Source organism: Saimiri boliviensis, chromosome 6, assembly GCF_048565385.1.
Source record: "Saimiri boliviensis isolate mSaiBol1 chromosome 6, mSaiBol1.pri, whole genome shotgun sequence".
Classification (NCBI taxonomy): domain Eukaryota; kingdom Metazoa; phylum Chordata; class Mammalia; order Primates; family Cebidae; genus Saimiri; species Saimiri boliviensis.
The window spans coordinates 22504507-22527202 of record NC_133454.1 but is presented as its reverse complement, the minus strand read 5'-3'; the positions used below and the strand labels follow the sequence as shown (position 1 = coordinate 22527202).

At 44.4% G+C, this 22696-nt stretch overlaps 1 protein-coding gene across 5 annotated transcripts in view; it reads right to left on the bottom strand.

Annotated features, from left to right (window-relative positions):
- The window catches only part of TENM4 (teneurin transmembrane protein 4), a 3045593-nt gene that overhangs the window by 205058 nt on the left and 2817839 nt on the right, over positions 1–22696 (bottom strand). For all 5 annotated transcript variants that reach the window (XM_074400388.1, XM_074400391.1, XM_074400392.1 and 2 more), the window contains one exon: positions 3218–3388. In XM_074400388.1, the coding sequence (XP_074256489.1) occupies positions 3218–3388 (171 nt within the window). The remainder of the gene's footprint in view (positions 1–3217; positions 3389–22696) is intronic.

Genomic DNA, 22696 nt, shown 5'->3' with positions numbered 1-22696 from the left:
AAAATAAGCTGTTTCATTTTGGAGAGCCCAGCTGAGCCTGCGCACAGCAATTCTGCATGGTTCAAACTAATGGGCAATTGTTATTTCAATGCAGAAAGAAAAAAATGCTATCCCAAGCCCACCAATTCAACCATCAGAAATGCTTGTTTATTCAATGCTTTTTTCCCTTTCCCATTAATGCATAACACAAGTTCTTGTGGCTTTAGTTTGAAAAGCTGCTGTCTTTGGTTTCTGTCCCATGGCAACCCTGGAACGGTTACAGCCATTTTGAAAATACAGTATGAACTGCAGTTTCATATTATTCTGAAAGACACGAGCATTTACAGTTCTTGGATTATCATATATTGAATTTGTATGAATAAGAAGTAGATATTCTTTAAAAAAATTCAAAAATACCCCAAACCTTTGCAAAATCTGTGGCAGGGAGAGAATATTAATTAGTCTGGACGTCTGGGATTTTAATAACTAATATGAAATGGCTTGGGATTTGAGTGGATAAGAAGAAAAGAACTAATATTTGTTGGGTGCCACTTCAATATTAGGCTTTGAATGGATAGATATTGTCATCTTTGTTTCACAGATGAGGAAGGTCAAGGGAGATGGTGTAAGTGTCGTGAGTTAACAGAGCCAATATAAAGCAGGCCAGGATTAACATCCTATATTGGCTGGCTCCGAGGTCCATTTACCCTCTTTCTATCACACCACATTGCTTCCTTCATCATTCTGAAGCAAAGACTCTAATCTTAATTCTGGAATCAGCTGTCTTCTCAAATTCCCTCAGAAGGGACAAGAAATATGTACTCACATCAGGGTTAAAGACTTTCCCCGTTGAGATAAATCTAGGGAACTGCATTTTTAACCTCACAATGAAAACATAAACTGAGTGGACATCCGTTTGACCAGGGCAAAAGAAATGAAAAACAATGTGGCCTCACATAAACTATAGGAAGCTTTGTCCTTTGGTTTCCAGTCTGATGTATTTTTTGTCACAGTGATTGCTGCTGATGCTGACCACTTTACAGCACAGTGCTGCATTGAAGGGGTTTGTAAACAGGATTTCCATTTGCATCAGTAATGACAGATAATCCCTTTAAGCAAAAATACTCCAATTAAAATAAACCAATAATCTGGTGCAATTTCATTTTATCTCTTATCTGCACCTCCTGTTCCTTACAAAAACAAAACAAAACCTAAACAACCCACAGACTAATTTCATTAGAGTAAGAGATTTCAGATAGATCAGACTCCTGTTTGAAGAATGTCTGATAGAAATCACAGAGGGAAGAAAATATGTTTTGCAAATGAGATCCTTTACCAGTTCCTTGAGGGTTAAGCACATTTTAAATCTGCATTTGTACATGCTGATCTACAGACAGTCTTCATTTTATGGTATTAACCCAGGGCATCTGACACTATAAGCTGACATGGGCACCACAAGCCAACAGGCAGGACCATGGACAGGGCCAAAGTGACAAGAAATTCTGAAGAGCCATCTGGTTACTTACATGATTCTGTTACTATTTTCATAGGTAGAACTTAAAAATTGGAATGCACCTTAGAGAGAATCTAGCTCAATATTCTCCTCTTGAAGAGGAGGAAAAGGGCTCCTAGAAAGTGTGTTCAAGGGATTTGCTTAAGGTGTTACCACAGGTCAGTGGCTGCAGCTGGACTTGAACTCAGGGCTTCTGACTTCTAACCCAGAGCTCTTCCCATGGTCCCATTCATGATTCCTCCCTCCATATCCTATTAAGAGGCAAAGAAAGTGTAAATTATTTAGTATTTTAAGACTTAAAATCTTTGCAAATGAGAGGACTGGCTTTGTCCCTCAAAATAGCGGGCAAGGGTTCTGTGTGGAAGTGACCCCAATTCTCACTTCCCTTAAGATGACCAGAGGCCAAGAGTTGACTTTGGCCCTCAGGATCTTCATTTCAGAGATCATGAAGAGATACTCTGACCAAGTATATGCCACCCTGTTAAACAAACTGACGGATGGAAGGCAAATCCTTGCAAGGGCAGAGGGGCTCGGATGCTATGACCCAAAAGTCAACTAAGAGAAAAGATGTAAGCAGCGAAAAGTTAGAGGCAGTTAACTGCCACCGTGCTGACTGAGGGGTCACAGAGAGAGAATGCAGGCCATGGCAGATGCAAGAGGAGGGAAGGCCACACTGCCCACAGTGACAACCAGGCTGCTTTATTAGCTCAGACACCTTTCTGGGCGCCAACTTTTGTGAGTCTGTGCCACTCTTGGCTGACAATATTCATGGCATTTTAGAAATAGTTCTAAGACACTCAGAATGGGCCTTTGGATATCCCATTTGAGAGTACCAAACCCAATGCCACCACCATTTTCATTGTTGATAGGAAATATCCATGTCTCATTGCACAATAGAATTTCACATCCACATCTCCTTCAGGGTCTTGTAACCTTGGGGCAAGTCAGGTGGAGAAGCTTATGGAGACAGCAAGAGCCCTGGAGTCACAGACCTGGGCTCCTATCCCAGACTCTACCATTTACTGGCTGTGTACTCTGGGCAAGTCACTTAATTAGTGCAATCCTTTGTACCAATTCTAGTTTTTGCCTCTAGAAAAATTATAAAATAATTATACTTGTCTCACAGGATCTCTGTGGGAATTAAATGTGAAATGCTTTTGACAAACAGTTTTAAAACCAACGTGCTGTACAAACACTAATAATTATTATTATTGTGGATGAGGAAACTGAAGCTCAGGAAAATAAGTGACTTGCTCAAGGTTACGTGGTTAGTAAATGCCAGACCACATGAACTCGTGTTTCTATTAAACCGCAAGAGTCCAAGAATCTTTCCACTACAACACCCCATCTACCCGCCTCCCCACACCCCCCTCCCACAGATGCCCATCTGTCCCAAGAGGTTTGCCCAGAAGAGCTCGTCTGACCCCACACAAAGATGGCCACCCCAGCAGTGTGAAGCCCCTAATGCTTCTTCCCTCCAGGCATGGGATGGGATTCCACTGAACGCCACGAGCCCTGCCCAAGCCCCGCCATGAGCTCTTAGTGACAAGGAACTGTGACAAAGACACAGGTGGGCCGGCAGCTGGCGTGGAGTGCAGAAGGATGGAGGGAGCGCCAGAGCATGGAGCTGTGAGCCAGGCACATGATGCACGCGCGTGATGGAGGGCTCCTCGGCTCAGAGGCAGACACACAGGACTCACGACACAGACAACGCAGCAACCCTACCTTCTGCGGTTCCTTTGCCTTTCCTGTCAGGGGTCTCTAAGCCAGTGCCCCCTGAGGGGTACAGGGAGACGTCGGTTGGCACAGGCCAACTGCTGGCTGTGTCCTCCGTGATCTCATACATCTGCCCCTCCATCGGCTGCAGGTGCCAGTTTAGGCCAAACAGGTGCATGGCTGTGGTGAGCAATGAGAAAAGTCATCTTTTTCTGCTGGAGGCAGAAATGGGACTCCCAAGCCATACGGGAGGGGTGGGCAGGGTGGCGAAACACAAGCATTCCATTCAGTTCAACAAGTAGCCCTAAAAGGGAGCTCTTGCAGTGCCAGGCCCTGCAAAGGGGACTGGGGGACAGAGAGGATCAAGGTTCAGACCCTGCCCTCAAGGGGCTTACAGTCTGGTGGAACTGGGAGTAGGCAGGATGGGGGAGTCTCAGGAGGTCTTGGTCTTTTGCTTCAAAGATAAATCACAATCTAGGGAGGAAAACTGTAATTTTTGTGACAAAGTTAATTTCCTTAACACAAAAATAACTTGTACAAATAATAAGCAAAGTTCAAAGCTCAGTAGGAGAATAGGCATTGGATGTGAACAGTTTACAGAATAAGGACTACAAATAGCTCCTAATCATATGAAAAGACTCTTGGCATTACTCATAGTAAAAGAAATGTAAGTTAGACTCTGAAATACTATTTTTCACATATAGTTTGGCAAACATAAATAAGGTTGAAAATATACTACATTGGCAGAGAATGGAAAGCAAGGACTCCCATACTTTGCTGGTGTGAGAATTTGATGTACAAAAATCTATGGAGGGCAATTTGATAAAAACTAGCAAAGTTAAAATACACATATGCATTATCCTGGGACATAAAGGTTCCAATTCTAGAAATTCCTCCTCCAGATACAAGTGCACTAAAAGATGTACATAACCAGGTTATTCACTCCAGATATACGCGCACTAAATGATGTACATACCAGGTTATTCACTGCAGTATAATTTGTTATAGCAAAATATTAGAAACCAGTCCACTGATACAGGGCAAGAAAAATAAGTAATATACACACAGCAAAATTGAATGCAACCACTACAAAGCGTAAAGAGGTTCTTTATGCATTTTTCTGGAAAGAAAAGTATAAAATGCAGAAGTATATTTGCTACACTACCTTTGGGTTTAAAAATTCCTGTATATGTATAAAATATTTCTGGTAGAATATGAATGACTGGCTAATAGTAGATGTGTCCTACGAAGGATAGAGATACTATGGATCGGGGTAGGAGGGAAACTTGCTTTCTATCATATATCTTTTGCACATTTTCATTTTGTGCCATGTGCATATATTTTTGTTCAAAAGGTATTTTTCCAAGGGACCAACTCCTGAAAGTCTTTTTTTTTTTTTTTTTTTTTTTTTTTGAGATGGAGTTTCGCTCGTTACCCAGGCTGGAGTGCAATGGTGCAATCTCGGCTCACCGCAACCTCCGCCTCATGGGTTCAGGCAATTCTCCTGCCTCAGCCTCCTGAGTAGCTGGGATTACAGGCACATGCCACCATGCCCAGCTAATTTTTTGTATTTTTAGTAGAGACGGGGTTTCACCATGTTGACCAGGATGGTTTCGATCTCTTGACCTCGTGATCCACCCGCCTCGGCCTCCCAAAGTGCTGGGATTACAGGCGTGAGCCACCGCACCCAGCCCAAAAGTCTTGTACAATAATCTAGAAAGAGACCATAAAGCACTAAAGAATGAACATTGCCCTTTGAGATACACATGCTTGAGAAGGCAAGGAAGGTTGCCTCCAAAAACGTTTGTGATCCATCACCAAATATCTGCTTAAATCACAGTTTAGGATTCCAGCCTCGGGCCCTGTCAGTGGTCCAGGCTCACCTCTTCTGGATGCCCACCTGGATTCCCCATACACGGAGGTAAGCACTCAAGTCCCTGGACCCTCGTGGCACCCTAGATGTAGCATTCAGCCCTTTGCCCACTTGATGAGAATTCTCTGAAAGCCCACTCCATGGCAGATTCTGGAGAGCCAGAATGGACTCAGAGAGTCCCTGCTTCAGTGAGCTCACAGCCAAGTAGGGAAGAGAAATAACAAAGCCTCTTCAGCAGGACCAGAAGGCCTAGAGGAGGGGGTGCCTGACCCACTAGTGGGGCTAGAGGATCACAGGGAAGGATCTTCAGAGAGATGAAGGCCCATAGTAATTGTATTTACTGAGGACCTACTGTGTGAAAGGCAGTAAACAGGGAAACTTGTATATACTAATCCTCATGGCAACCTCACCAGACCCAATTTACAGAGGTACACTTTAAGGCTCAGAAGGCTAATTAAAAGTATAATAGTCATAAAACTATCATTTATTGAGTATTTAACAATATGCCAGGCATTGGGCTAAGAGTATTATAAGTATTCCTTTAACTCTCAACAATAATTCTATGAGGTATTAATGACCCCATTTTACAGATGGAAAAACTAAGGCACAACAAGGCTAACTAACACACACAGGTTAAATGGCTAACAGGTGGCAGAGTCTAGACTAGAATCCCAAACTGTTCCAATCCTGAAAGCACACACTGTCATTGTTCCTGGTGTCAAGGCCCAGGCTTGCCTGCTTAGCTAGGCCACCTCTTGCTTGCTGTATCTAGCTGGGTGGGCATTATAAAGACTTCACCCGTTTATACATCAAACAGCCTCAAAGGCTTTTAAGTCTCTTTTTAGGCAGTACCATAGGATCCTTTGAGATAGAAAGGAAACTCTGTTACCTAGCCACAGTGTATGCAGGGGTCACTGGTGGTAGTTTTGAGGGGCTGTGTGACTGTCATCAAGACACACAGAAAAACCGTTGAGGGGACTGGAGAACAGCATACCCTTCTGACTTCTAGTCTGAACACAAACCACACGGAACAAACACACAAGTCTCTTTTAGCCAGGAGGCCACACTCGGGTGGAGGCAATGAGATCGCACACTCTGCTTTTTCTTTAGTTACTGTGGTGCAGGAGAGGCTATGTGGGACCAGAGGGAAGAAATGAGTTTTCAATCCCAGCTGCCACTGCCTAGCTGCAGTCTTCTCATCTGAGCAATGAGTATAGAAAGCTTCAAAACGCTGTTCTATCGAATGAGGTAATATGCGGTAAAATGCTTTGCAAACTACACGTGTGTGATAACTGTATGTGATCATCATTCGTTGCATTTGTACTGTCGATAATGATAATGACAACAGTGGCTGACATTGACTGAGCACCTTTTTTGGTACCAGATACTAAGTGAGGTGCTGAGCACTGTTCTCCTCTGCCTCCTGGGTAGGTAACAATAATACTGCCACAGTTAACTTGCCTGGAAGCAGTGAATATTCTGCTACTTGCGAGGCTCAAAATTCTGCTTACCTTCTTACTTCATCTATATATCGGCAATGCCAAAGGTAACAGAAAAATTGTTCGAGCTACAGACAACTCAGACATGTGCAGCTAAGGGAGTAGTGCCTCTTTCCCCATTAGAATCAATTATCTCATCTAAGTGTGCCGAAGTGCTGTCTTGTTAAAAGGTCATGAGAATTAACTGATCCCAGCATGACTAGAATTCTCACAGCTTTGTGAAGAGAAACATTTTTATTGTCACAACTTTCTTTTATTTTTAGCAAGATGCAAACAAGTCCTTGCTTTAAAAAAAATACATTGGGGGTAGGGTGGGAATAAGCCAGGGAAAAAAAAAGTGTTGCAGGTGAAAACGATCAATAGATCTGGGGTCTCAGGGAAGTTAATTAAGGCAGGACAACCCACAGCTATGAGGGTGGTGGGGGGGGTGGTTGGTACCTCTTCCTCTCCACTGTGCCCGCCTGGCAATCACAGAGGCCAACACAGCCGTGAAACTGGCCAATTGTCTCTGTGACCTGTGGAAGATACACTCCTGAGAACTATCTGGGAAACAGAAGCTCTGTATTCAACTCTAACTTAGACTGACTCTCTCAGGACATTTAGACATCCAAAAACAACTGCAGAGGCTGGTGGGCAGGGGAGGAAACCCAGGGTCACCAAGGTTGGGCTGAGAAATGGCTTCCTGGAAAGTAAGGAGTAGGATGAAGCAGAGATTCAGAGACATGAAGTTCAACCGGTAATGTCATCTTTTTAAAACAGTTTAAATTTTTGTGGCTACACAGAAGGTGTATATACTTACAAGATACATGAGATGCTCTGATAACCGGCTTGCAATGCCTAATAATCATGTGATGGAAAATGGGATATCTGCCCGCTCCAGCATTTATCTTTTGTGTTACATACAATTCAATTATACTCTTTTAGTTATCTTAAAATGTATAGTTAAATTATTATTGACCAGAGTCACCCTGTTGTGCTATCAAATAGCACACTTCTTGACTCTCTTTACTCATTCTATTTTTTTTTTTTTTGTACCTGTTAGCCGTATCACCTCTCTCCAAACCTCCCACTAGCCTTCCAAACCTCTGGTAACCATCCTTCTATTCTCTATCTCCATGAATTCAATTGTTTTTATTTTTAGCTCCCACAAATAAGTGAGAACACAGCAGTCATTTTAAAGCCAAAATAATGGAGATATTTAACCTGCGATCCAAGGTTTTCATAAAAGTCATGCTAGTGACCCCTTCATTCTTTTACTATATTGTTAGGAAGGTGATTACCTCTACAGTTCTGGGTTATGGGAAAGGGGAAGAGGAAGGGAGAGAAGCAGTTTGCTCTCCTCTTTCCAAAGGACACAGCACCGGCTCAGCCAGAGTCTGCCCATGAAATACATGTGATCGAGCCACCACTTTTTTTTTAATCCTTTGTAATAATCGAAATCATAATAACACAAAAATTAGTATCATCTGAATGCACACTACATGCCACATGCTTTATCATTCAGTTTCACCTGCACACAGAAGTAGGTTGAAAAAAACATTACTGGAGAATGGAAGTGGAATAGGAATAGAGCTATAGTGATATATTCTGAGTTACTCAGAGAAGTGAAGAAAGTTACTAGGCAGAGCTGGTAGAAATCTGAGGCAATTTTAAAACCCAGGACCCTGTGCTCCCAAACCAAGCTGCTTCTTTTACACATTTTGCTTTAAATAGAAAATAAAATATGGGCAGCATAAAACCACCAGCAACTAATATTGGAAATAAATATCTGGGGAGGAGGAGCTGATAGGGATGACAAATATTTCCCGGCCCACAGCAATCTTCATTTAACGCTGTGTATAGCGGCTTAGTGCATGTTATCCAAATTATGTGTAAGACAGAGCCATGAATTAAAAAAAAAAAAAAAAAAAAAATCTAACAAATATAATTGGTTCTCCCCAGCCTGCTAAGAATGGACTAGGCCACTGAAACAATATAAATTATAATCACTGTATTCCATGTTCCCTGAAGAATGAATGGTAACTACCCATCATCCGTGTACACCACAGGATTATCTATATGATACTCTGCAGTGTGTATTTATAACTCTTGTGCAAAACGTTCCTCAAGTACACTCAAAGTGACCTAGATAAGAAACTTGATACTGGTTTTCCCATTAGACTAGTTTGTAATTCAATGAAAAGGTGAAAAGATGCTAAGGAGTTCAGAAAAAGGCTGTGGAAAGGTAGCTGGTTCACAAGATCACCCACACTGAAATGTTAATGATTTCTAAAAGCCAACAGCCAAGGTGGGGAAGTTCGGATTCTCTTGGCTCTGGTCAATCTGATCCCAGGGCTGACATGTTCCCCGCCGCCTTTTCCTGCCCGGCGAGACATGAGAGATGGCTCAGAAAGTGCACGCTCTATCTTGACATTTTTAAGAAAGGCTTCATAGACGTTCAGACATTGAAGGCTTCCCTCAGACCTGGCCAGCAGGAGGCAATTAACCAAGTCATTATGCAGAAGTCACCAACATAAGTACAGGACAGTTTCTGCTGTCACGAAGCATGCTTTCCTTCCAAAACTGGAATGCACGAACCCACTTTCGTTTGTACATTAGCAGTTCAAGGGAGTGACTAGAGATGGTTATATCCACAAGGAACTGTTGATTCAAGTGGCATTTCTGGTTTCAAAAGGCAGTGGGAACCAACCCAACCACGCAGCTACTCAATCTTTGTTTTATATTAGTGCTCAGGTTTTTTTTTTTTTTTCTTAAATGACTATTTCTATGAAATCAGAGTCACTGGGGTTCTTAGACTTATAGTCCTCTAATGGAGGAAAAACTAAAAATATAAAATAATAACAACAAAAATGACAGACTTTCATTCCCTGGGTTCTCTGCCTGGTTTTGCTACAAAGCCACCACATTTAAAAGTTCCAAAACAAGACACTGAATACACAAGATATACTCGGCAGGGTAACAGAAAAGAAAAATTGGAAGCAAACTCAACGTCTGCAAATAGGAGAATGACTTAGCTAACTTATGGTACAGGTACAGGATGGAATATAAGGCAATCATTACAAAAAATAACCATGATATACAGCAATGAGGGAAAACGCTTAAGACAAAATGTGAAAGAAAAGAAAAGGCAGAGCACAAAATTGCAAGTATTTCCTGACCGCAGCTCTGCAAAACCATGCATGCATACAAAAAACAATGTGTAAAGAAATACATAAAAATGACATCAGGATTTGAATTACAGCAGCAGCATTCTTTTCTAGCTTCCAAACTCATTTTAGCGCATTGGCATTAAAAAGGAAGTTCTCCAGCTTAGTGTGGGTAGCGGTAGGTAGAAGAGAAGGATGATACAGCATGGGGGAGGGGTCCTGACTTGGAGCTTTCGCCTTGTGTCAGACCCCAGACGTGGGGGACTGCGTATGCTCTCTCATTCAGTCTTTACATGAATCTTGAGAAGTGAATTTGACAGATGAAGAAAGTGGAGGCTCAGAAAGGCTCCTCAGCTGGCCCAAAGACACAGATAGGAAGTACTAAGGCCAAATTTGAACCCAGATCTGAAACCAGATCTGACTGCTTCCAAAGCCCCGGTTCCCCTCCAGGCACATCGCACTGCTAATGAATTACAATGCCTGAAAACCACACATTTAAAAAAGATGTTAAGGCAAAACTTTTGCTGATGGCATAGCCAGGTTTGCTCTTTGGGGATAGTTTGTTAAGGGGCTTTCTTCTCAGGAACAAAGCATGGGTCCCCATTCTTTCGTATCCTGAGGGCTTGACCAGGGACTGATGGTCACAAACAAAAACCATGTGATGCCAATAAGCAATTTGTCAGCAGGCACAGTCTGCATTTGGGTCTTTCTGTAAAAGCACTCAGAACTTGTTGAGTTGCTGGTTTTGTGACTTTGGGCAAAGTACTTACCCTGTTTGAATCTCAGTTTCCTCACCTGTAAAACAAAGATGATAATATCTACCTGAAAGGATTACATGAGATAATATATGAACTATGCCTGGTACAGGTACATACCAGGAGCTCAGTAAATGGCAGCTGTATCATCACTGTCATTTTGCTATGCTGATTTCCCTAATTCCTATATCCACCAAAAACTTCAAGCCAGCTCTGTGACATTACCTTTTTCTCCTTTCTGTATGTTCCTCGTTAGTTCCCTTCCATGCCATTGCCAATTTCTTTAAACTGAGGGCCCAAGCCTGCTCCCATTAGCTGACAGACTTTGGGGATGGGAGAGATATTTACCTAATGGATGAAACATCTTTTAAAAGCAGAATTGCATTTAAACCAGCCTGACAGGATCCCACTGGTGACTACATGGGGCTAATTTTTTTTTTTTTTTTTCTGGAGCAATATTTTTTTACTTTATTAAAATACTGAGTTTTATTTCACATGTATATTTTTGTCTCCCCACCATTTCCATGTCTGACCACCACTACTACTATGTCCTATCATAACATTCCATACATACTTAAAACCAAGCAAAGGGTGGAGGTCCCATCTTTAAAAACTACAGGCATTTTGGACAACACATTCTTGGTAATGGAATCTGGACATTTATCAAACACGGTAGGGAAAATTCTCACTCTGCATTATAAAAAGGACAACCAGATATCAACTGTTACAGAAATGAAATAAGATGGAAATTTTTTTTTTTTTTTTTTTTTTTTTGAGACGGAGTTTCGCTCTTGTTACCCAGGCTGGAGTGCAATGGCGCGATCTCGGCTCACCGCAACCTCCGCCTCCTGGGTTCAGGCAATTCTCCTGCCTCAGCCTCCCGAGTAGCTGGGATTACAGGCACGCGCCACCATGCCCAGCTAAAGGGCTAATTTTTAATCATGTAAATATACTGCTTTTCCTCCTGTCTCTGGATAAACTTGGCTGCAACAATCAGGGCTTCTCTCACTCCCAAATTAAGCATTTTCGGAGAATGGATTCTGGCACAGTTAATCATTTCTCTGTGTCACGCAAAGTTAGGGGGAAGGAGGCCTTGCAGCAAGGATTCAGGGGACTGCTCAATGTCTCTGTAAATGATGGTGGAGTTGGTCCCCAGCCAGAGGATCAGGTGCAGTCAAGCCAGGGAGGCAGGGAACAGGTGAGCCCACCACCATACAGAGGAGGAAAGTCAACTGTACTGGAGGGCACGACGCAAGTTGTGGGGGAACCGCCACTTAAACCTAATTTGTACAGAATCGACTATTATTGCAGTAATAGAATAAGAAAGCTGTCTTTTCTGGGCACCTTTCGCCTGGCGGCCTCTACTAAGACCTCCTCCATACATAGCTAATTTAGGAGTTGGCCACCCCCACCAATCTTTGGACTGACCTCAGCCCAGTTATGTGACCTCTCCCTACCAGATCCTCCGCACTGTGCTGGCTCCCAAGTCAAGAAAATGTCAGTGAAGGGCAGGGGTGTGAGCGCAGCCTCTGCAGCCACAGGGACCTGTGTTCCTGCTCTGGTTCTGATGTGAACAGTTACATGACAACTTTCCTCTTTTGAGCCTCTGTTTCCTCATCTGTAAGATGGTGATACTAATACCTGGCTTTGAGAGTTGGGGAGACTGAAAGAAGTGGTGTGCTTTCTGAGCTCCTCACAGTGCTTGGTATGCACTGGCCTGTACTACCGGACGGGAGCTTTCGTTGCTGGCATCGACACCATCTTCATTGTGTAACCAGGTTTTCACTGAGAAAATGGAGTCAGGACTAATCAGGACTTGGGGAGCGAGAAGCCTGAGTTTTTTACAGTGTTGGGGGACACTGCTAGGACTGGTGTCTCAGGTCCCAGGAACCTACCACCCCCACTCACTGCACAGATGAAGAGACTCAGGCTTGATTAGCATCTTTGTGTCAGGGCCTGGAACTGAGCTAAGCCCAGTTCTTCAGACTTCTAGTTCAAAGCTCTTCCCACCACATGACCCGGTTATTACATTAATCACAGCAGAAAATCATGTCCAGAGCAGGACAGCCATCCTCCTTGCTTGTTCTTCCATCAGACACTGCTTCCCAGGTGAAGGGAGGGGGAATGGTAAGGGGTTTAAGGTAAGGGGAACGAACCCACAGGACAGGCCACGTCAGGCCATCAACCAGCCCTCCCTTCAGGGCAGGGATTATCCTGGTCATTTCTGCCCCCTAGAACCTGTCCAAAGGGGTGAAGAAGAAAAGGAGGAAAGGAAGGAGACAGAGTGAGGATTATTAGTAAAGCAATAACAGCTCCTATTTATTAAAATTTTACCTTGTGCGTGATATAATGCTGGAGGATTCACATTTATTATGTTATTCAAACCACAACTCTTTATAAAGTAGATGGTATTAGTAACCCTATTTTATAGATTAGGTACCTCAAAACAGAGCGAAGTAGTAGATGTTATTACTTTAATTTTCTATCCGTAGAAAACCGAGGATCTAGAATTGTCTACAATTGTACCATTCAACACAGCAGTGCCAAGATCCAACAGCAGATCCTGGGGATGCCAGATACGAAGCTCTTGTCACACTGTCATCAAGGAAGCACAGGACCGGCTTCCACGTCATCCTGATCGGGATACACGTGCAGTTTCTGTCAAATCACTGTCAACAGGGCAAACATTCAACAAAGCAGCTCTACACAGAAGGGGTGCTTAAGCCTGGTACGATGCCCACTGTCTGCCCCTTCGTATCCAGGCCTCGCTCGTGATGCCGCGATCACCAAACCCAAAGGATCTCCTGCCTGTTCAAACCGCTCTGCTGTTGTGAGGAGTCAGCATTGCCCTTTGTGCGGTACAACACGCCCCCACCAGATCTGGGACAGTGACTGCTATTTCCTGAGTGTGCCATCGTCAGACTCCTTTCTCTGTGGCCCTTATGTCCACGTTGACCCCATTCCCAATGCTGTCTGAAGAGTCTGTATAAAGGTGTTCTAACTTGGAAAAGGCCAGCCTCTCAGCTGAGACGCATCATCCCCTCCCTCACCTGTGCCAAAGATCAGAAGTGGCAGAAGAGAAATGTGTGTTTGGTTAGTGCATGGGAGCTCACACAAGGAGAAGGTGCCTGTTGCTATGCTCCATTTCCAGAGCTACTAGAAGATGTACCGCTACCTGGCTCTACAGAGCAACTCTCCGTCTTCCGATTTCCTTTGGCATACTCGCCATGTAACTGATTTTCTCATGATCAAAGTCAATTAGGAGGTGGTCCCCACCGTACCTCAAATGGAGTTTTAATTTGTGTATGTATTAGTAGAAGAGGCTTTTCCCTTTGGATCATTCACTTGAGCAAGAGGAATGCAGGCAGACCGCTTAACATGGAGCCTGCCGCCTGGATTTGTAACTTGGGATATTTCTTTATAATGAGAAACATTTTGAAAGAGCACTTTAAATTCGCACAGAAGAGAGTGTGTGATGTCCCTCCTTCACTCCCTACAGCTTCCCAGTCTCCTGTCCCATGGGTGTTTCCCACCCCTTGGGACCACAGCACATTTTCCTGCCTGCTTGCCTTTGTCTGTGCACAGAGCAAGGCACTCATGTGTGAGTAACCTCTTCTTCTTTGATTACATGCAAACCCTTGGTTTGGTTGAGTCTTTGACTAAAACTAAGAAGTTTAAGATAGTCAAGTATTCCAGGCACCATCATGCTGATACTGTTAGCAGCCACAGTCATTACTTGGAAGCTATACTGTACCAAGCACTGTGCTGAGTGTCCTAGAAACAGTATCATTTAATCCTCATGAAGCCCAATGAGGTAACTATTGTTATTACTCTCATTTGCAAGATAAGGAAACTGAGGCTTAAAGAGGTCCGTCAACTTGCCCCACTTTACCTTCTAATTGGAGGTAGAGCCCAAGTTCAGATCTGAGTTAAGTCCAGATTGGACCTGCCCTAACCACTAAACATACTGCTTTTCTGATTAGGTATCAAGCTGTGGAAATGACAAAAATGGGAAAGAAAAAAAAAAAAACAAAAATAGAACAAAACCCAACATTGCCCAATCTCATTGTTGTACGGACCTACCTTTTTACTCAAATTTTGTTGGCAATATTTCCCTGAGAAGAGATACTTGACATATCTCTTCAGAACAGAAAGAATGTTAAAAGAGCATTTTAAATGTGTGTTGAACACAATATCCAACGGTCCATGTTACGTCTACCTACTTGGGAGTCTCGCTCTGTGTGGATTTCTCTGTCCCTTAAACCTGCCTGCCCGTCCAGCCTCCATGCTTTTGCTGATATGATGCCCTCTGCTAGAATAGTCACCATCTTCTCTATAAAAAAACAAACAAACAAACAACTCCCTCATCCTTCAAGATGTACTCCAAATATTGCCTCTTCTGTGAGGATTTCCACCATCACTCCCAGCCCAAAGTGGCCACTGCTCCCAGCCCCGGGCCCTTACCATTATTTCTGTACCTCTCCCATCAACACTGCCCTCATGGTATGTGTACCTGTACTTCCTGTCCCTTGCTGCTTTCTCTACCAGACTTAGTACCCAGTGGAACAGATCTGCAGCAAGACAGCCAGGCTCCCAGCTCTGGCCCTCACCACCTGTGCATCAACAGGGAAGTCACTTAACCAACATGACTCTAAGTTTTTCCATCTGTGGAAATGGAAATAATAGAAAACCATCTCCCAGGTCCTTGTAAGAATTAAATTTAATGAGGATTCTTTAGAGATTATAAAGTGTATTGAAAATATAAGGCATTATTATATTGCTTAATAGTTAATGAATGAAAGAACACCAAATGTTATAATGTAATACAGTCTGTGTTTCATACACAGACTGATGCAGAGAGTTAGATGTGAAACTCCCCACACGTCTCAGACCTCAACAATTAGGTATATGTATGGTGCCATTTAATAGACTTGCTGGACTACAGAAAAGTCAGAAGACATAAACACGGTGGAAAAGAAGAATTGCCAGCTTCCAGGTAAAGAAAAATGCTAATTACCCTAAAATTTTCATTTAAAGCTTTGCTACCCCTCCTACTCCATCTCCTCTCAAATACCCTTTTTGCAAACACAGTTGGAATCAAGTGTGTGCTTAAATACACAGTGCTACACACAGGCTGAGCACACACAGGGGTCTGAGGAGTATGTCTTCCTGCACAATTCTACAGATGACCTGAGTGGTAAAATTTGGGACAATGTCATAAAATGGAGCCCACACTACAATTAATGATACTGGCATTTTTTCTTTCCCACTGGAGGCTTTGAACAAAATCTAACTCCAGGCTCAAGGGCATGATCAATCTAGCTACCTGCTATGTGCCAGCAAGAAGCGCTTTCTCCAAAGCAAAACGTTAAGCCAGTGACAATCTACTCGTGCTGGAAGAAGGCTGGGGAAGAGCAGAATCAGATACTATGAGGTGCTGTTGCTCAGTAAGAAAATGGTCTCGACATCTCCTGACATTCATAACCTGGGCTCCTGTTGGCTCCAATCCTGAAGCACTTTATGTGCAAACCACCACCCCAGTCAATGCATGTGTGCATGGCAGTGCTGGCACAGGACATGGGGCAGGACAGATGGATGGATGTTCATTTTTCTTTTATAAGAAAACAAATTCCTTCCTTCCTTCCTTCCTTTCCTTCCCTCCCTCCCTCCTTCCTTCCTTCTTCCTTCCCTCCCTCCCGGTCTTTTCTTTCCTTCCTCCCTCCCTCTCTTTCCTTCCCTCTCCTCCCTATCCTCCCCTTCCCCATCTCCCTCCCTCCCCCCTCTCCCTTGCTCCCTCCCTCCCTCCCTTCCTCCCTTCCTCTCTCACTCTTTTGTCCAGGCTCACTGCAGCCTCTGCCTCTCAGGCTCTAGTGATTCTCTTGCCCCAGTCTCTTGAGTAGCTGGGATTACAGGCATGTGCCACCATGCCCAGATAATTTTTGTATTTTTAGTAGAGATGGGGTTTCACCATGTTGGCCAGGCTATTCTCAAGCTCCTGGCATTGCCTGCCTTGGCCTCAATCTGCCTGCCTTGGCCTCCTAAAGTGCTAGGATTACAAGCGTGAGCCCCTGTGCTCAGCCTAGTTTCCTTCTTTAGCAAGGATCTTGTATCCTTTCGGTAGTTCAGAAGGGCGAATGCCTCCCCTAAATGCCCCCCAGCTACAGGAAGGGTCGGGAGCGCAAGGAGAGAATGGGCTCTGGGTCCCCTCTCTCTCTCTCTCACTAGGGATCTGGCTTTAGACAAATGATTTAACCTTCTTGGCTTCAGTTTCTCATCTATAGACATGGAAATAGAAACAGCATGGTGCCTCCATTTGCACTTAACAAAATACTTACTGGATAAGTAAGACTGTTGAGAAGATTAAATGAGAAAATACGTGTAAACCTCAGAACAGTGCCTGCCTGGCACAAGGCAGACTCAATTTGTGTGCGCTGCCATATTTGGGTGTGCAGCTTAGGCTTTGGTGGGAGTGGCTGGGAGCAGAGGAAAAGGCACACCGCAGACAGAAGAGCAACATGACCCTTGTTTGCTGAGACTCAGATATGGGGGCACAGTGACATGAGAGGGGAGCTTTCAGAGGCAGCACGGTCTGCATAGGATTTATAGCCGGAAAAATGGATTTCTAGGTCCAGCTCTACTACTTACTGGCCCTTCTAGCCGAACAAGTTATTTAACTGCCAAGGGCCTCAGCCTCCACATTTGGGGCTTGCAGGACAAGGAAATGCAGTTAATAATTATTCAGAGGGCATCAAATGCTGGAGAGAAGAATGGGTTTGAAAGGCCTCATAGAAAGTCATTCTGATCTTCTCTTTCAATATCTTACTTGATTTACAAGCTCAACGCCTTATTGCAATTTTTCCTGATTCTCCAGTTAGAATGAATTGCTGTCTCCTTTGGAATCCCACAGGGATAGGTTCAAACACCAGTGACATACCCTTATCATCCGCCTAGAATTGCCATCAGCTGCTTACACACCTGGCTGTCCACAAAAGTAAGAATGGCTCCGAGGTGGGGACAGTAGTTTATCTGGCTTTGCCTGCTCCTCACAGCCCGGGACCCAGTCCAAAAGACAGGCTCAGTGAATGCTCCCCACCAGTTTAAACCTGAATTTGAGGAAGCTCCTTCTGCTTAATCTCAGATTACCTGAAATCCCTGCATCCAGGGATGGCTCTTGGCTGCTAAATCAGAGAGGCTTTAAAATCTCCAGGTGATTCGGCGGCTGGGAAGGGTGAGAACTGCATTTATTCCATACCCACCATAGACTGGGCCCTTTGCAGATGTTCTCTTGCTTAATGCTGAAAACACTACTTAGATACTAAATGTCATTTTACCAATGAGGAAACGAAGGTACAGAGAGGTTTAGAAACGAGTCTGAGCCAGGAATGGAATGAAGGTCTCACTTGGCCCAGTCTCTGCTTTGGCTCTGAGACTGTATTGCTGCCTTTAGAAGGATGAAGTTGTCGCGCTCTGGGTTTGTTGTTTTACTGATAGGAAGAAGCACTGAGCGGAAGGAGAATATTGTGGTTTTTTCAGCCCTCTCTTTTCCTCTCACTGCCCCCCTTCCTTCCACCCTACTCTTCCTCCCTGCCACAAAAAGTCTGAGCTCTGCTCCCGCCTTGCCCCCGAGGCCTAGCAGACCTAAGTGTCGCCCCTTCCTGACTTGCCCACGAGTGCTAAGTATTTACTCAGTGAAAGAATAGCCATCAGGGGGGCTGTTCTCTCTCTCTGCACTTAAGTGCAATTAAATTATGCTATTTCAAAGTAATTAGTCTGGAATACAAATGAGACTTAGGGAAAACTCCTTTCCAAGAATGCTAAAAATCTATAAAATCAATTCCTTTTCCATACTCCCGGGGTAATGTCACAGAAGGAGCACCCAGAGATGCATTTGGGGCTCCTTCCTGACCAACCATGGCTGTGCTGCCTCCTCAGGGGCTTTAAACTGCCCCCAGGGCCTCCAAGCCCTGTGAGACTGTGTTGTTTCTGCAGCCGCTGCTGGGGTTATTAAGAATAAACATATGAGTAAATGCGGGCCCCTTATTTTTGACACATTCCCAGACTCAGAAACTGCTTGGCCCTCAAACTCAACACATCTTGTTTGCCAGGGGGAAGGGACGGAAAGATTTCATCTATTCTTACTATTAAGAACTAGGTGCCTGAGCATCATTTCATCTCCACAGCAGCCTCTTACCTACATTTGTGGCCCAGGAAACTCAGGTCTGGGGAGAGTACGGTTCTGGCTTGGAGTCATAAGTAGTTAGGAGCAGATGAGGGTGCAAAGCCAGCCTGTGCCCTGTCCCGGCCACATTTTAGCAGACACCTCTGGTGTTGTTTCCTCTGGTTTTCCCTCCCCGGAGTTTCCAGGAGCCATTTTTCACTCACGTGATACATACTTTCCGCCTTGGATCTCGGTGAGAACTCGGAACCTCTACTCTTTCTTTTTCCTTTCCCCCCACTCTACGCTTTGTTGGGTTCTGAACTGACATCCTCCCCTCCTTTCTCTCCTTGGACCAGCATTTGCTGGATACCTGCCACATCACGCCAGACTCCAGCACGAGAAGCTGTGGCTATGACACTAAGCATGATGGAAATCTTTTCAGTCCTCGTGGAGTTCGAAATCTAATGGTGGGGACAGATATTAAACGATCCATCTCACAGTCATTCAGAAGCGGTTGTGAGGCGCATCACAAAGGCAGAGAACTGGGTTCCCGGCTCAGTGTGAGGGGCTCACACATGCTTCCTTGAGTCGGCGACACTTGAGCTAAGCTCTTGAAAAAGAAATGATTGGTAAAGTGGGGTAGGAGGTGGTGGGCAACTCCTTCCAGGAATCCTTCAGCCTCTTTGGGGTCTCAGAGCCATGGATGACCCCACTCCCACCTCCCACCAATTCCAATTAAACTGGCAGACCCAAGATCAGACAAAGTCTTCTGCCGGCAGGACTGTGCGGATATTGGATACCGGGCCGCCAGCCCTGAAGTTCAGTCCTTTCCTTCTGAAAAGGATCTAGCAGTGAGTAACAGAGCTTTAAACAGTTCATGCCTTACGACCCAGGAATCCTGCTCTGGGGAATACATCCTTCCCCAAATAATCCAAATAAGAAATAAGAAATACGAAAATAGAGCAGAGCCACAAAGATGTTCACAGAAGTGTTACTTACAATACAAAAGAACTGGAAACAGCTGGAATACAATAATATAGTAATGGCACAGACAGAATAGCTATTACTCTTGGTGAGAGGGAGAACTGCATCAGTACCTGAAAAAAAGTTTGCATGAAAAAATGGCCTGTGAAAAACACAGAAGGACACGAAGCTGGGTATCCACACGGACTCTGCTGAGGCTATAGCTGCCGTTGTTTAAGATATCTAAAAAAAATTCTCAACAACACTGAACTACATGAGAATTTGGAGATTATTTTAGGTAATACCTGATTTTAAAGCCAGTCAATAAATCATTTCTTTATTATGCTTCGTAAAAGCAGTGCCTGAGACGACGGAGACAGAGAACAGATAGATGAGTGATTGCCAGGGCCTTAGAATGAGAGGGGGACTGACTTCAAAGGAGCCCGAGGGAACTTCTGGGGGTGATGGAATGGTTATGTGTTTTGACTGTGGTGGCGGTAACACAACTCTACCAATTTGTCAAAATTCATAGAGTGGTACACTTAAAATGTGTTAATTTTCTGTATGTACATTATATCTCAATAAATCTGATTCCAAGGAAGTGGCCGGGGCCTGGTGGCCGAGTGGGTGTGAAGGTAAGGGAGAATGCCTGAACAGTGGTTGGAGTTTCAATCCTAGAGTTAAGTCCCTAGGAGCAAACTCAGAGCCCTGCACATGGCTAAGGAAAGGAATTACGACACACGGGAAGACCAGTGTCAACCTGCTGCCCTCCACATTCACTTTCTATCCTTTCCCAGCATACTCTGTGCCCGGGGAGGCTGGTCCACATGGCCTGGATCAGTGGTTCCCTTGGGCTCAGGCTTCTGGTTGGGTTCCACCACCAGGAGGTTATCGCATGGGGAGAGTGAGGTGGAGATACCTGTCCTCTGGCTCCCTCACCGCCAGGCCCCTGCTAAAGACCACACATCCGTGTCAAGCAGCACTCTCAGCTGGCTACCTTCTGCAGCTTCTAGTAACCGCTCTTCTTCCTTGCCCCTTCATGGTATACTGGAACCATTAGCCAGGGGTAGCACCATTCCTGACACACTGCCCTCGGTTTTGTATTTAGCTTCTGAAGCTCTCCTCAAATTGAAAACAAATAAATGATCAAATGACAAACCCCATAACCCACTGCCCGAATCCTTCCACTGCCAGGAGGGGCAATGTCAGACTCTTCTATCACAGGGAAGTCCTGCAGACTGAAAAATGTTCATTTTCTGCTCTCGGCAGCCCTGCAGAGTGAGTTGATCCCCTCTCCCTTTGTCAGCATTTCAGACAATTGCAGAGAGCCATGCTGGTCTCCTAAGTCTTCCTTTTGGGGATCTGGAAGATATTTGTCTGGGGCCTGTTATAAAGAGAACAATCTCTATATGTCTTGCTATTAGCAATTCCCACAGGCCAGCATGAAGGAATCAATCTTGGAGAGAGAAGGCGTTAATGCAGGATCCTGTATCTTTATCACTTTTTCCTCCTTCTAAAAGACCAAGTTCAATCATCTCCATTTCCCATTCTTTGGGCTATAAAGCTAAATCTATGGCCCCTGTCCAAAAGGCCTGATGTAAAATCAAAGAGAAAGGAAAGAAAATGAGCCTTATTGTACACAAATAACACCCAGGCCCAAAGTGTAATAGGCTCATGCTTATGAGGCAATAGCATCTGAGATCCTGATATTGTATGAGCTGAACCAGATGGAAATAACTGGGAAATCGGGGGTGGGGATACATTCACCCGGGCCTCTATCTGTAATCCTTTCTCTACACATCTCATGTCCATTTCACCTGTATCTGAGCCCCAGAACATAATAGACACAGTTCTGCACCATGCTTTTGCCCATACTGCTCTTCTGTCTAGAATACCCTTGCAGACTTAACCATCTCGCAAGACCTCTTACTCAACCAAGTCTTAATTGAGCACAGCTATCTTGTGCCAGGCTTTGTGCTAGGTGTTGAGTATGCAGAAGCAAAGAGTAAGACATCAGGAGATGGGGGAGTGAACCCCTCTAAAAAGAAGGGAAGTCTAATATCTCTTCTAACTGAATTGCTGCCATACTGAAGTCCAGTTTGCATGGTGAGATGTCAGAGATATTGAGAGTCTGTACCATTCCCTCCTTGCAAATTGCACTTAATGCTCAAGTTTACCTAGATCACCATTTCCTAGATTGCCGCAAGAACTGTATGACCCAGGGTCTTCCAGACCAAGAACTGCAACAGTATTCCAACAAGCGAAGCTCTCTAATAGCTGCCTTTTGAAGAGTAGCAATTAAGCATCAAGCTTAGCAACATTCTCACTTATAAATTAAACTATCACCACTTCAAGCAAGGGTTCCAATTTTTTTTTTTTTGTACTCCACAATCAGTCGTTCTTGTGGAGGTGAAAAATGCAACCTAATTTTAGAAGGGATCCCTCATTTTTATTATACAAATTGGACTGTTCCACTGTAGTTACCCAGAAGACGCAGCAGCCCACATCTGGGACTCCACCCTTTATGCCCTGGTGCACTTTCCTAGAAATACAGAAATAAAGACTAGGAATGACCTTCTAGAACAATCTACTCCAGCCACACTGTGGGTGAGATCCAAGGTGGGATAACAACCATCTCCCAAGGTGACCAGCAAGGGACATCTCCTTTATCGCATGCTCTGTGTTTTTCAACATCATCTCATTTAACCGGCACAACAGCCTCATGAAAGTAGTGCTCCCACTTTACAGGTGAGGAAACCAAGGATCAAAAGGCTATATAGCTGGAAAGGGGCAGTGCCGAGATTTTTGCAGAGTTGGTGAGGCTCCAAATCCCATCTTCTTTCCTGACGAGAACCCCATGCTGCCTTAGAGAAATCACAGTGAATGGTGCCACTGCCCTGCTGGGCAGACCTAGACCTGATGATACAGCAATCAGCAGCCAGTGTCCTCTCAGGTCTTCATTTAAATGTAAAACTGCTCCTTGTTTTGGATTTATTAACAAGCCTTTTTCATCTCCTATTGCAAAGGCCTACCTGGCAAGACAGGTGCTTGAAGAACCCTCAGGATACTAATCTGAGGCTCTTCGGCAGCACGC